The sequence below is a fragment of the Hippocampus bargibanti genome, linkage group LG16 (genome assembly GCF_051943395.1).
Source record: "Hippocampus bargibanti isolate YZ-2025 linkage group LG16, ASM5194339v1, whole genome shotgun sequence".
NCBI classification, from domain to species: domain Eukaryota; kingdom Metazoa; phylum Chordata; class Actinopteri; order Syngnathiformes; family Syngnathidae; genus Hippocampus; species Hippocampus bargibanti.
In genome coordinates this window covers 17,078,518-17,092,587 of record NC_142749.1, presented here as the reverse complement: position 1 = coordinate 17,092,587, position 14,070 = coordinate 17,078,518, and the positions used below count along the sequence as shown (strand labels likewise).

The 14,070-nt window shown below is 40.7% G+C and overlaps 1 protein-coding gene across 4 annotated transcripts; it reads left to right on the top strand.

The window, feature by feature from the left end:
• The first annotated feature begins 279 nt into the window (after positions 1–279).
• Positions 280–9,625, top strand: slc37a2 (solute carrier family 37 member 2). 4 transcript variants are annotated; one of them, XM_089017546.1, is made up of 19 exons: positions 280–604; positions 715–868; positions 1,489–1,570; positions 1,776–1,866; positions 2,602–2,680; positions 2,753–2,888; positions 4,128–4,204; positions 4,531–4,697; positions 4,855–4,892; positions 4,988–5,134; positions 6,352–6,442; positions 6,513–6,575; positions 7,457–7,542; positions 8,228–8,276; positions 8,355–8,428; positions 8,959–9,037; positions 9,113–9,210; positions 9,281–9,345; positions 9,437–9,625. In XM_089017546.1, the coding sequence occupies exons 2-19, from the start codon at positions 810–812 to the stop codon at positions 9,450–9,452; spliced, it is 1,497 nt and encodes a 498-aa protein (XP_088873672.1). In that variant the 5' UTR covers positions 280–604; positions 715–809; the 3' UTR covers positions 9,453–9,625. The 4 variants fall into 4 exon arrangements, with proteins under 4 accessions (XP_088873672.1, XP_088873671.1, XP_088873673.1 ...); XM_089017545.1 differs by having other exon boundaries at positions 689–868; XM_089017547.1 differs by having other exon boundaries at positions 280–868; positions 5,033–5,134.
• Positions 9,626–14,070: the final 4,445 nt, after the last annotated feature.

Below are 14,070 nucleotides of genomic sequence, written 5' to 3'. Positions count from 1 at the left end.
AGCATTGTTATCAAAATGGAATACATTTTTTCTTCACTTAAAAATTACAGTGTAATTACATGTATTGAATTCGTTATTGTTTTCATACCTTTATTTATATTTTTTTACAGAATCAATGAATATATAAGTACATATACCATAAAAATCTACATAAGTATTTTTATATCGATACTGTATATGCTTTAAAAACAACTTTAAATACTAATAATAATCGCTATTGCAAATTCGCCACTCCTCGACTACTTCCTGCTTTCCCGGTGACGTCACCCACAACGATCACGTGTCAGTAGGGACGTTCGGTGTGGAAAAACGCGTGGAAAAATCAAGCTCTCGCTATTAATAACCACCTCTCGCTCCCGTACATCCACTCGAGCGTCTGTGAAGGTTTGTTTTTTTTTACTCAGCCTTTGGGGTTCTTCAGGAGGTCGGGCTGCTTCGTATTTAAACTCAGCCACGATGGGGAACGTCGTCTGGAAGTCTGCGGACCTTGAATCTCATCAACAAGCCCAGTGGCCGCTGCTATTCTCCGGCAGCAGTTAGCATCAAATTTCCTCTTCAACCAGTGCCTTAAATGTGTTTTTTTTTTGACAGGATAGCTAAACAAGTAAGCACGTATTTCCTTTTCCCACGAATATTTCATATTTAATGGGCGTAATAATCGTCGTAACGACACGCTAATAAACAGCAGATTTTCGACCTCCGTGTTGCCTTCAGGGTCTCATCGAATCTTTTCATCATGACTGAAAGAAGCGGTTAAGTGTTTTTTATTTTTATTTTTTTTTAACCCCTGCCAACATTTTTCAACAACCATGGGGACGTCCCTGGCCCCCGGCATTCGTCTTATCACGGCCTTCTCTCGGGATAGCTGGTGAGTTCACAAACAATGAAGGGGGGGGGGGGTGATTGTTTATTTTCTCCAGTTTTTATGATGTCCGTAAACATCTCATTCGCTGGTAAATGATTTGCCGAATCACATCAATATAGACAATCGATACACACCAGTAACCAGAAAACACAACCCGTCATCAATGTAGATATTAATAAACAATTTTGTCGCTTTTGTGCTCGTTGTGGTGTTTGTTCATGAGAAGCCAACCGCGCCAAATGTCTCCCCCCAAAAAATCGGTTTATAACATTCCTCCCTAACCGCGACACATTTGACCTTTACCGGATCGATACAATCGGATAAATAGATGTTTGTAGTATTTAACGAATCCGGCTTCAACCGGTGTCTCGTTTGCAACTTTTTTGTAAACACAAAAAAAACACATTTTTGTCCGCCCCCCCACACCTTAAAGCGGCACGTTGCGTTATCGAGTTACGTTGAGTAATCACCGCTTGTTGTTTTTCCAGTATCGCCCAAGAAAGATTGACCACTTTGGGACGCATTTACCCATTGTGGGACGAATAAAGGTTTTCTGTTTCTGTATGAAGGCCTAAAGAAGGTATTTTATAATATCTCCATTTTGATATTTGTGTTTTTCGCAGGTACCGTGGCTTCATCCTGCTGCTCACCTTTCTCTTCTACACCGCCTACCACCTGTCTCGGAAGCCCATCAGCATCGTCAAGGTAGCGTATACACCCTAAATGCGCGACGGCCATTTTTGTTTGGAATGGAGTGCCATTTCTTGCCCGTCGGCCATCTTTGTTTTGATTTAAGTGCCATTGCTTGTCCGTCGGCCATGTTTGTTTTGAATGGAGCGGCATTGCTTTGCTCGTCGGCCATGTTTATATTATTGACCCGCCTTGCCGCCCCCTCTTTTATTACCCCCAGGGCGAACTCCACAGAAACTGTAGCGGCGTCATCCGTCCCACCGACGTGAACGTCACCAACAATGTCACCTGGTGTAACTGGGCTCCGTTCGGTAAGTGTGTTGCTTAATGCGTGTCGCGATTGGGAAAAAAAAGAAATAGTCTCTCCCATTTATTTTGTGTGAAACCACTAAATGAAATGTATTATTATTATGCTGATTATTATTATATAAGTTTATTAAAGTTTTCCAAATATAAATCACGCTACATTATAAGGCGCTAAAGTAGGTTATGCAATACCTTTCTTACTGGGGGGGTGGAGTTTGTGACTGCGCAAAGTAGTTGCGAGACCTGTTACGGCTCAATATGACTTCACATATAAGGCGCGCTTGCGTATAAGAAAATGAAGGCTTTTGGGGGCATCTTATACAATGGAAAATACGGTATTCCAAAAAGAAAATTCAACCATTGATTGATTACAAAGTTATTACAAAGGGTAATCACCAAAAAAAAAAATCAATTAAAAAAAACGCCTTAACTGTCAATATTCCTTAGCACCCGTTCACCCGCACCTACCCGGTTTTACAAACAAGCGCGCACGCTCGAAGCTATTGGCTCGCACACTCGGTCAACAGTCGAAGTTTACCACCAAACCCGACTGGAGAAAACAAAACGGAGATATTCAAACAGCGAAAAAGTTACATCATGGCATCCGACGCCATCTTTGTCAACATTTATTGAGCACACGTTTCACATCATGGGGGAAAAAGAAAAAAAAAAACATGATTTTAAATGAAAAATCTGTTTTTTTTTTCCATCTATAATGTGCCTGTGTACGCTCCGTATAGATCAAGACAACTACAACACACTGTTCGGGGTGTTGGACAATTCCTTCCTGGTGGCCTACGCCATCGGCATGTTTTTCAGGTATGTCGCGTGCGGGCGGCCATTTTACATATCTTACACCCGCCCACCATTTTCCCACTTGTGTGTTCACAGCGGGATATTCGGGGAGCGCCTGCCGCTTCGTTACTACCTGAGTTTTGGCATGCTGATGAGCGGATTGTTCACGTGTTTGTTCGGTCTTGGCTTCTACTGGAACATCCATTCGTTGGGTTACTACGCCTTCATTCAGGTACGCGCGCGGCGCGCAAAGCCGATTTACGGCTCAAATATAATTGATCGCGGAATCTGAATGAGTTCAAATTTATTTTGAAGGCCTCTTTTTGATAGTCAGAAGCCAACAACACACCAAAAAAACAACAACAAAAAAAACACAACAACTGATGATAAATCCAACAGCTAGCTAGCAGTTAGCTGCTAGCGTTAACTATCAGCGGTTGTTATGTTTTTTTGATTGTTTTTTTTCTAGCTAAATAAAATAACGGCAACAAACGATGCCACTAAATCTAGCAGTTTTAGCTAGCAACAAAACACCCCCATCCAAAAAAAACCATAAAAAATGCAACAACTGATGATAAATCTACCAGCTAGCAGTTAGCTGCTAGCTTTAACTATCAGCGGTTGTTATGTTTTTTTTTTCTAGCTAGCAACGAGAAAGTTCCCAACTAGTTAGCTAGCAACACAAGCTAGCAGTTTTAGCTAGCAACGAAACACCCCGTCCCCACTCCAAAAAATAACGGCAACAACAGATGCCGCTAAAGCTAGCAGTTTTCGCTAGAAACAAACCACTCTCACCCCAAAAAAATGCAACAACTGATGATAAATCTTAACAGCTAGCTAGCAGTTAGCTGCTAGCTTTAACTATCATCGGTTGTTGCGTTTTTTGTTTTTGTTTTTTTCCAGCTAGCAACTAGCTAGTTCCAAACTAATTAGCTAGCAACAGAAGCTGGCAGTTTTAGCTAGCAACAAAACACCCTCACCCACCAAAAAACTGCCACAACCGAAGATAAATCTAACAGCTAGCTAGCAGTTAAATCTATCTAGCTATCAGTTAAATCTAGCATCTAACTAAGCTTTCTGCTAAAGCTAGCAGATTACTGTTAAAACTAGCAGCTAACTGTTAAAGCTAGCAGATAACTGTTAAAACTAGCAGCTAACTGCTACCTGTCTAGATTTAACTGCTTGCTAGCTAGCTGTTAGATGTATCATCATTTTTGGAGCAATAGTAAACCGAACGAGATATTTAAACCACTTGATGATCAAAACATTGATCGCTTTATTTGATCGATGCATCGCCGCACCCCCAGATTCACTTTGCGACACATCTTGCGGTCAAGTCAGCTCTTTAGTCACATGACCGTAGTCACAAGTTAGGGATTAGCATGTGATGGGGGGGTCGGGGGTCACATATGTGCTTGTTTTAAGACTTATGTGTCTGCTTCCATTCCCCCCCCCCCCCCCGATTCTGCAGGTGCTCAATGGATTGATGCAGACCACGGGATGGCCAGCTGTAGTGGCCTGCGTTGGCAACTGGTTCGGAAAGGGGAAGTGAGTATCCCCCCCCCCCCAAAAAAAAAAAAAAAAAACTTCCCCCTCCAATAATGATGACTCGCCATTGTCGCGTTTCGACACGCCGTCGCGACCTGACTCCGCAAATTCCACACCTCGAGCGCAAAAAATAAATTATTCGAAAGTGCGCGCGTCATTGTTTCCTTGAAGGTGTACTTTGAAGGAAGGTGTGGAAATTTCCGCTTGACACGATGGAAAATGGCGGAGGGGTCGAGCTGAGTCAGCCCGGTTTTGGCGGCCATTTTCCTTAGCGTTTTTTTAGCGTTAGCTTAGCGTGTCTTTAATGAGTTTGTCGTCATCGCCAGGCGCGGCTTCATCATGGGCGTGTGGAACTCGCACACGTCGGTGGGCAACATCCTGGGCTCGCTCATCGCCGGCGCCTTCGTCTCGTCGGCGTGGGGGCTTTCCTTCATCGTGCCCGGCGTCATCATCGCCTCCACCGGCGTCCTCTGCTTTTTCTTTCTGGTTGAGAGTAAGTCATCCGTTTGCTAACCAGCCGCTCGCTAAGCGCCTGTTCGCTAACTGGACGTTCGCTAACCTCTCGCTCGCTAACTGCCCATTCGCTAACCGCCTGCTTGCCATTTTTTTCCCCCCGTGGCGCCTTCTGACTGTCTCTCCGCTTCTCGCAGAGCCCGAAGACGTCGACTGCAGCCCTCCACAACATCACGTGAGCATCCGCGTCATTCGCCAGCTCGCTACCCAAACAGCTGTGTGAGCGTGCGTGTGTGTATATATATATATATATGTGTGTGTGTATCTCAGAATGACTTAGAAAGCCAAAGTGGTGAGACGGCTCCTCTCCTGCAGAGTCCGTCGCACGTGGCCAACGGTTCCATCGTCACCGAAGCGTCCGACATCTCCATCGGGCACTCGGAGGCCATCAGCTTCTGGGGAGCGCTCAGCATACCCGTGAGGCCTTTGCATCACATTCGCGGACGCATTTGAACTCATTCATTGCCATCCCAGAATTTATTCGGGAATTGAAAACTGAATTGAAAATTGAATATGTTCGGGTTTTGGTTTTTTTTTTTACGATAAAGCACTGGTCAGACCTCTGGCAATGTTTTTTTTTCTCTTCCACAAGGGGGCAGCATTTCCCTTTTTTCCATGTTAGCTGTTGTTAAAGTGCTACAGAAATCAATATGTATCAAATATTAATAATAATAATACATTTAATTTCTTAGCGCCTTTCAAAACTCTCAAGGACACTTTACACTCACAGGATTTTTTTTTTTTGTGCGGGTGAGCAGCGGCAGCCATTCGTGCCAGCGCTCACTCTACCCGCATAAATAACAGATAAATACACAAACAGGCATATAAACGAATAAGTAAATAAATAATGCGATTAATTACCGAAAAAATATATAGGTAAATAAATAAATAGTGAAGCAGAGGGATAAACAAATAAGTTAACAAATAGATTAATTGGTTAATTACTAAATAAATAAATAACACATAAATACACATACAAGCAAATAAATGAATAAGTGAATAAATAAATAACATTAATTGCCAAATAAATAAATAGATAAATAAATATGTATTGTATTTTGTACAGCCGCCCCCATTTCAAGCTAAGATAACTCCCTATACACTACATATACAGGTAACATCCGACTTACGACCGAGTTCCATTCCGACCAAACGGTCGTAAGTCGAAATGGTCGTAAGTCGAAATCCATTCAAAATGTTTTGAATAGAGGCTCGGAGGCTAAATGACTCGCAAACTCCCCCTTTTAAAATGTTAAAAATAGGGTCGGGAGGTCGTGGTCGTAAGTCGAGCCGGTCGTAAGTCAGACGTTACCTGTAATTTAGGAATTAAATCTTTTTTTTTTTCTGATGTCAGGAGAGTGGTTAGGTGGGTGGTTTGTAAAATTGAATTTTTCAAAAGTTCACATTTTCGGCATGTGAAAGTTGAATACAACTGAATTGTGCTAGCTTTAAAAAAAAAATACATTTAATAAATAATAAATAAAAAAAACAATTACATATTTTTCAGATTTTTTTTTTTTCAAAGCATACCAAGCAACAGGAAATGCGCTTTATTGAATTCATAAAATAATCATTTTTATTCAATTTTTAAACTATTTTTATTCTAGTTTTTAAATGTTGTTTTTTTTTTTCAGGGTGTGGTGGAGTTCTCGCTATGTCTGCTCTTCGCCAAGCTAGTCAGCTACACTTTCCTCTACTGGCTACCGCTTTACATCTCTAACATCGGTCGGTGGTCGCCCAAGATGTCGCCAAGGTCGCACGCGCCCGTCCGTATTGACGTCCGTTTGTCTTTCAGCGCATTTCCAGGCCAAAGAAGCCGGAGACTTGTCCACGCTTTTCGATGTGGGCGGAATCGTGGGTAAGGCGACCATTTTTAAAAATCAAAATACAGTGATACTTCGGCTAACGAAGGCTTTAGCTAACGAACTTTTCGCCTTATGAACGTTAAATTCGTGAAAATATAATCTTGGCATACAAACTATTTTTCGGGAAACACACAGAGCGCCAAAATGAGTAATGTGTCGTTCGCGAACGAGTCGGTTCTTGGAGCTCCTAACAAGGAGCTGAAAATGGCAGCCAACTTTTTTTCCCTCTATTCCCCATCCCCAGTCTTCGTTTAAAGTCGACGACAGAGCTTGAAACAAAACAAAAAAAAGTAAAAAGAAAAATCAAAAGTGAAAGGTGAGAAAATGGATAGAAAACAGAGAAATATGGACTCGTTTCAACGTTATTGATAATTCAAAGGCAGAGTGTAGACTGCAAGGTTAAAATATCCCATGAATCAGGCTCCACAAATAACCCGCAAAAGCCATCTGTACAATTTGAAGAGAAAAGACAAGCATGGGAACCAGCTATTGATGAAGTTTCTAGTGTGTCTGCCTGCATCTGTTGCAAAGAGCTATCCGTTCCATCAAGCCTTTAACGACCATCACAAAGGTAAATAAAACGACTAAAAGCTTATATATTTAATTACAATAAAATAGCACTTTTTTAATACAAAAATAAGGTATTTTGTGTAGTTTTAAGGCTTATTTAGTTGAAAAATTATGTTTTATGGCGACCTGGGAACGGATTATTCTCATTTTAATGGTTTCCTATGGGAAATTAATGTTTGGAATACACACTTTTCGCCTTACACCAGCTTTCTGGGAACCAATTAAGTTCGTAAGCCAAGATATCACTGTAATCTCGTTTTCATCCCCGACGGTGTTTCATATCGGGTCTTTTGACGCGTGACAGGTGGCATCATGGCGGGCGTCGTGTCGGACTACACGGGCGGGAGAGCCACCACGTGTTGCGTCATGTTGCTTGCCGCCGCCCCCATGGTGAGTCTCGCTACGCGCAACCTCTTTTACATACACAATTCAAGGCCATCCCATAAAAATTTGATAATTCAAATATTTAATCAAGACAAACTCACGGAGCAATGTGGAACGCCACGGGCAGGCTAACGGAAATTAGCCTTGACGCGACGGTCATTATTAACCCGCTTCTAGCTAGCTATCTGTTGGCTATCTACTAGCTTCCCAGCTAGCTTTCTATCTGTATATTTAATAGTGACATTCAGTGCATTAGCTAGCTAGCTAGCTATTAGCCATATAGCTATCTAGTTACATTTAATTAATAAGCGCTTTCGTGTGAAACACTTCTAGCTAGCTATCTGTTGGCTATTTATTAGCTATCTACTAGCTTCCTAGCTAGGTTCTATCAGGTTATTTAATGACGACATTCAGTGTATTAGCTAACTAGCTATCTAGCTAGCTATTAGCTATATAGCTATCTAGGTGGCTAGCTATCTAGCTAGCTATCTGTAGGCTATCTATTAGCTGGCTAGCTAGCTTGCTATCTATTTACTTCCGAGTTGAGTGAACGCTGCCGCGTGTGGCTGCCGCTGCTCACCCACAGAAAATGTTATCCTGTGACTGTAAAGTGATCTTGAGAGTTTTGAAAGGCGCTTATGAATGAAATGGATTATTATTATTATTATTATTAACCCTTTTTTTTCTGCAGCTTTTCCTTTACAACCACATCGGACAGCGTAGCCTTGGCACCACCATCGGTGAGAGCCTCATCGGCGAATTAAAACGTCGATGCCGCACTTCCAATAAATCAATTCCCAAATTGGTTATTTCCTCAGGCATGCTTTTGGTTTGTGGCGGCCTGGTTAATGGCCCTTACGCCCTCATCACCACCGCTGTATCCGCTGACCTGGTAAGCTACTTCCTTGACACCGATTCAAAGGCGCTTTTAATCAATTGACAAAAATAAATACCGTATTTCCATGTGTATAAGGCGCACCCCCAACGAAGGTGTATGGAAAATACGCCTGGCCATTAAAATGAATGGGGAGATCACCCCCTGGCAGCCACAGATGGTACTGCAGTCTTTGGTCGCGCCTCCATAGAAATGAATGGGAAAGTGGCCTGGCCATTGAAATAAATGGGGGATGAGCGCCCTTGCTGGCAAAGGGTGGTACTGCATCTCAATCGATATGAATGGGGAAATGCCCTGGCCATTGAAATGAGTGGGAAGAGCGCTCACTGGCGGCCAAAGGTGGTACTGCGTCTCCACTCAAATGAATAGGGAAATAGCCTACGCATTGAAATGAATGGGGGAGAGCGCCCCTAGCCCATGGCGACCAAAGGCGGTACTGCGCCTCCCTTCAAATAATTCAATAATAATAATAATAATAATAATACATTTCATTTATAAGCGCTTTTCATGGATGTCTTTTTTTTCAGGGCACACACGAGAGTCTGAGAGGCAACTCCAGAGCCTTGTCCACGGTGACGGCCATCATCGACGGGACGGGATCAGTAGGTAAGACTTGGCAGTGTTTCCCCTGTACGTTAGCATGTTTGCCGCCGATGCTAACGCTGGCCACCCGCCGCGCAGGCGCCGCGTTGGGCCCTCTCTTCGCCGGGTTCATTTCGCCGTCGGGCTGGAACAACGTTTTCTACATGCTCATCTCAGCCGACGTACTCGCCTGTCTGGTAAGTGACGGCGCGGCTATGCTAACGGCTAACGGCGCCGCTAGACAGCCCATGTTTTTCTTTTGCGTAGTTTCTGTCCAGGCTCGTTTACAAGGAAGCGCAAGGCTGGTGCGTACGCATCCCGCGAGCCAGAGGGTGAGATGAGGGCCACTTTTATTTTGGAATTAAAAAAAAAAAAATGTGTTCCCACCTATGCTCGTGCCTAACGGATCCTCCCGCCTTGCAGGTACAAGGAAACTTGAAAGGTGGGTCGAAGGGCGTCGTCGTGACAACCGCTGGGCCGTATCCGGGACTGAATGCAACACGAGTCACTTTTCATCTTAGACGGGACACTTCGGCTTTTTTAAATCACTCACAAACACATTCGGCTGTGCTCACTGGACTAATCTTTTATCAGTAAAGTGTACAGAACTGACTTTAAACTTGACTGTGGTTTTTTTAGGACTGCTTCATATATAGTAAGGCATTTTTAGCCGAAAAAAAATGACCATGTATAGTAAGGCGTTTTTAGCCGAAAAAAACGACCATGTTTAGTAAGGCGTTTTTAGTTGAAAAAAACGACCATGTATAGTAAGGCATTTTTAGCCGAAAAAAATGACCATGTATAGTAAGGCGTTTTTAGTTGAAAAAAACGACCATGCATAGTAAGGCATTTTTAGCCCAAAAAAACGACCATGTATAGTAAGGCATTTTTAGCCCAAAAAAACGACCATGTATAGTAAGGCATTTTTAGCCCAAAAAAAACGACCATGTATAGTAAGGCATTTTTAGCGCGAAAAAAACGACCATGTATAGTAAGGCATTTTTAGCCCAAAAAAACGACCATGTATAGTAAGGCATTTTTAGCCCAAAAAAACGACCATGTATAGTAAGGCATTTTTAGCCCAAAAAAACGACCATGTATAGTAAGGCGTTTTTGGCGCAAAAAAAACGCCCATGTATAGTAAGGCGTTTTTAGCCCAAAAAAACGACCATGTATAGTAAGGCCATGTATAGTAAGGCGTTTTTAGCCGAAAAAAACATGACCATGTATTAGTAAGGCATTTTTAGCCGCGACCAATAAAAGCGACCATGTATAGTAAGGCGTTTTTGGCGCATTTTAAGGCGTTTTTAGCCTAAAAAAATGACCATGTATAGTAAGGCGTTTTTAGTTGAAAAAAACGACCATGTATAGTAAGGCATTTTTAGCCGAAAAAAATGACCATGTTTAGTAAGGCATTTTTAGCCGAAAAAAATGACCATGTATAGTAAGGCGTTTTTAGTTGAAAAAAAACGACCATGTATAGTAAGGCATTTTTAGCCGAAAAAAATGACCATGTTTAGTAAGGCATTTTTAGCCGAAAAAAATGACCATGTATAGTAAGGCGTTTTTAGTTGAAAAAAACGACCATGTATAGTAAGGCATTTTTAGCCGAAAAAAATGACCATGTATAGTAAGGCGTTTTTAGCCGAAAAAAATGACCATGTTTAGTAAGGCATTTTTAGCCGAAAAAAACGACCATGTATAGTAAGGCGTTTTTAGTTGAAAAAAACGACCATGCATAGTAAGGCATTTTTAGCGCGAAAAAAACGACCATGTATAGTAAGGCATTTTTAGCCCAAAAAAACGACCATGTATAGTAAGGCGTTTTTGGCGCGAAAAAAACGACCATGTATAGTAAGGCATTTTTAGCGCGAAAAAAACGACCATGTATAGTAAGGCATTTTTAGCCCAAAAAAACGACCATGTATAGTAAGGCGTTTTTAGCGCAAAAAAACGACCATGTATAGTAAGGCATTTTTAGCCCAAAAAAACGACCATGTATAGTAAGGCGTTTCCTGCAAAAAGCAGTACACCTGTGGTTGACTGGTACCTTCCTTGGCTTACCAGTGCAGAAGTGCAGGGTTCAAATCCAAGTCTTGGCGGATGTTTGCTGGCTAAGCATATTGGTATGCTAAGGTGTATTTTACTGTAAAAAAAACTGTAGTCAGGCTTTTATTACTCCCACTTTATTCGCCCCCAAAAAAACAACCATGTATACTAAGGTGTCTTTAGCTTAAAAAATGACCATGTATAGTAAGGCGTTTTTAGCCGAAAAAAAACACCATGTATAGTAAGGCATTTTTAGCCCAAAAAAACGACCATGTTTAGTAAGGCATTTTTAGCGCGAAAAAAACGACCATGTATAGTAAGGCATTTTTAGCCCAAAAAAACGACCATGTATAGTAAGGCATTTTTAGCCGAAAAAAACGACCATGTATAGTAAGGCATTTTTAGCCGAAAAAAACGACCATGTATAGTAAGGCATTTTTAGCTCAAAAAAACGACCATGTATAGTAAGGCGTTTTTAGCCGAAAAAAACGACCATGTTTAGTAAGGCATTTTTAGCCCAAAAAAACGACCATGTATAGTAAGGCATTTTTAGCCCAAAAAAACGACCATGTATAGTAAGGCATTTTTAGCCGAAAAAAACGACCATGTATAGTAAGGCATTTTTAGCCGAAAAAAACGACCATGTTTAGTAAGGCATTTTTAGCTCAAAAAAACGACCATGTATAGTAAGGCGTTTTTAGCCGAAAAAAACGACCATGTATAGTAAGGCGTTTTTAGCCGAAAAAAACGACCATGTATACTAAGGCGTTTTTAGCCGAAAAAAACGACCATGTTTAGTAAGGCATTTTTAGCCGAAAAAAACGACCATGTATACTAAGGCGTTTTTAGCCAAAAAAAACGACCATGTATACTAAGGCGTTTTTAGCCAAAAAAAACCACCATGTATAGTAAGGCATTTTTAGCCGAAAAAAACGACCATGTTTAGTAAGGCATTTTTAGACCAAAAAAACGACCATGTATAGTAAGGCATTTTTAGCGCGAAAAAAATGACCATGTATAGTAAGGCATTTTTAGCCCAAAAAACGACCATGTATAGTAAGGCATTTTTAGACCAAAAAAACGACCATGTATAGTAAGGCATTTTTAGCCGAAAAAAACGACCATGTATAGTAAGGCATTTTTAGCCGAAAAAAACGACCATGTTTAGTAAGGCATTTTTAGCTCAAAAAAACGACCATGTATAGTAAGGCGTTTTTAGCCGAAAAAAACGACCATGTATACTAAGGCGTTTTTAGCCAAAAAAAACCACCATGTATAGTAAGGCATTTTTAGCCGAAAAAAACGACCATGTTTAGTAAGGCATTTTTAGACCAAAAAAACGACCATGTATAGTAAGGCATTTTTAGCGCGAAAAAAATGACCATGTATAGTAAGGCATTTTTAGCCCAAAAAACGACCATGTATAGTAAGGCATTTTTAGCTGAAAAAAACGTCCATGTATAGTAAGGCATTTTTAGCGTGAAAAAACGACCATGTATAGTAAGGCATTTTTAGCCCAAAAAACAACTATGTATAGTAAGGCATTTTTAGCCGAAAAAAACGACCATGTATAGTAAGGCATTTTTAGCCGAAAAAAACGACCATGTATAGTAAGGCATTTTTAGCGCGAAAAAAACGACCATGTATAGTAAGGCATTTTTAGCCGAAAAAAACGACCATGTTTAGTAAGGCATTTTTAGCTCAAAAAAACGACCATGTATAGTAAGGCGTTTTTAGCCGAAAAAAACGACCATGTATAGTAAGGCGTTTTTAGCCGAAAAAAACGACCATGTATACTACGGCGTTTTTAGCCGAAAAAAACGACCATGTTTAGTAAGGCATTTTTAGCCGAAAAAAACGACCATGTATACTAAGGCGTTTTTAGCCGAAAAAAACGACCATGTATACTAAGGCGTTTTTAGCCAAAAAAAAACACCATGTATAGTAAGGCATTTTTAGCCGAAAAAAACGACCATGTATACTAAGGCATTTTTAGCCCAAAAAACGACCATGTTTAGTAAGGCATTTTTAGCGCGAAAAAAATGACCATGTATAGTAAGGCATTTTTAGCCCAAAAAACGACCATGTATAGTAAGGCATTTTTAGCCGAAAAAAACGTCCATGTATAGTAAGGCATTTTTAGCCGAAAAAACGACCATGTATAGTAAGGCGTTTTTAGCTCAAAAAACGACCATGTATAGTAAGGCGTTTTTTTGCTGAAAAAAAACGACCATGTATAGTAAGGCGTTTTTAGGTGAAAAAAACGACCATGTATAGTAAGGCATTTTTAGCCGAAAAAAACGACCATGTTTAGTAAGGCATTTTTAGCGCGAAAAAAACGACCATGTATAGTAAGGCATTTTTAGCCGAAAAAAACGTCCATGTATAGTAAGGCATTTTTAGCCCAAAAAACGACCATGTATAGTAAGGCGTTTTTAGCGTGAAAAAAACGACTATGTATAGTAAGGCATTTTTAGCCGAAAAAAACGACCATGTATAGTAAGGCATTTTTAGCCGAAAAAAACGACCATGTATAGTAAGGCATTTTTAGCCCAAAAAACAACTATGTATAGTAAGGCGTTTTTAGCGTGAAAAAAACGACTATGTATAGTAAGGCATTTTTAGCCGAAAAAAAACGACCATGTATAGTAAGGCATTTTTAGCGCGAAAAAAACGACCATGTATAGTAAGGCATTTTTAGCCGAAAAAAACGACCATGTTTAGTAAGGCATTTTTAGCTCAAAAAAACGACCATGTATAGTAAGGCGTTTTTAGCCGAAAAAAACGACCATGTATAGTAAGGCATTTTTAGCCGAAAAAAACGACCATGTATAGTAAGGCATTTTTAGCCGAAAAAAACGACCATGTTTAGTAAGGCATTTTTAGCCGAAAAAAACGACCATGTTTAGTAAGCCATTTTTAGCGCGAAAAAAACGACCATGTATAGTAAGGCATTTTTAGCCCAAAAAAACGACCATGTTTAGTAAGGCATTTTTAGCCGAAAAAAA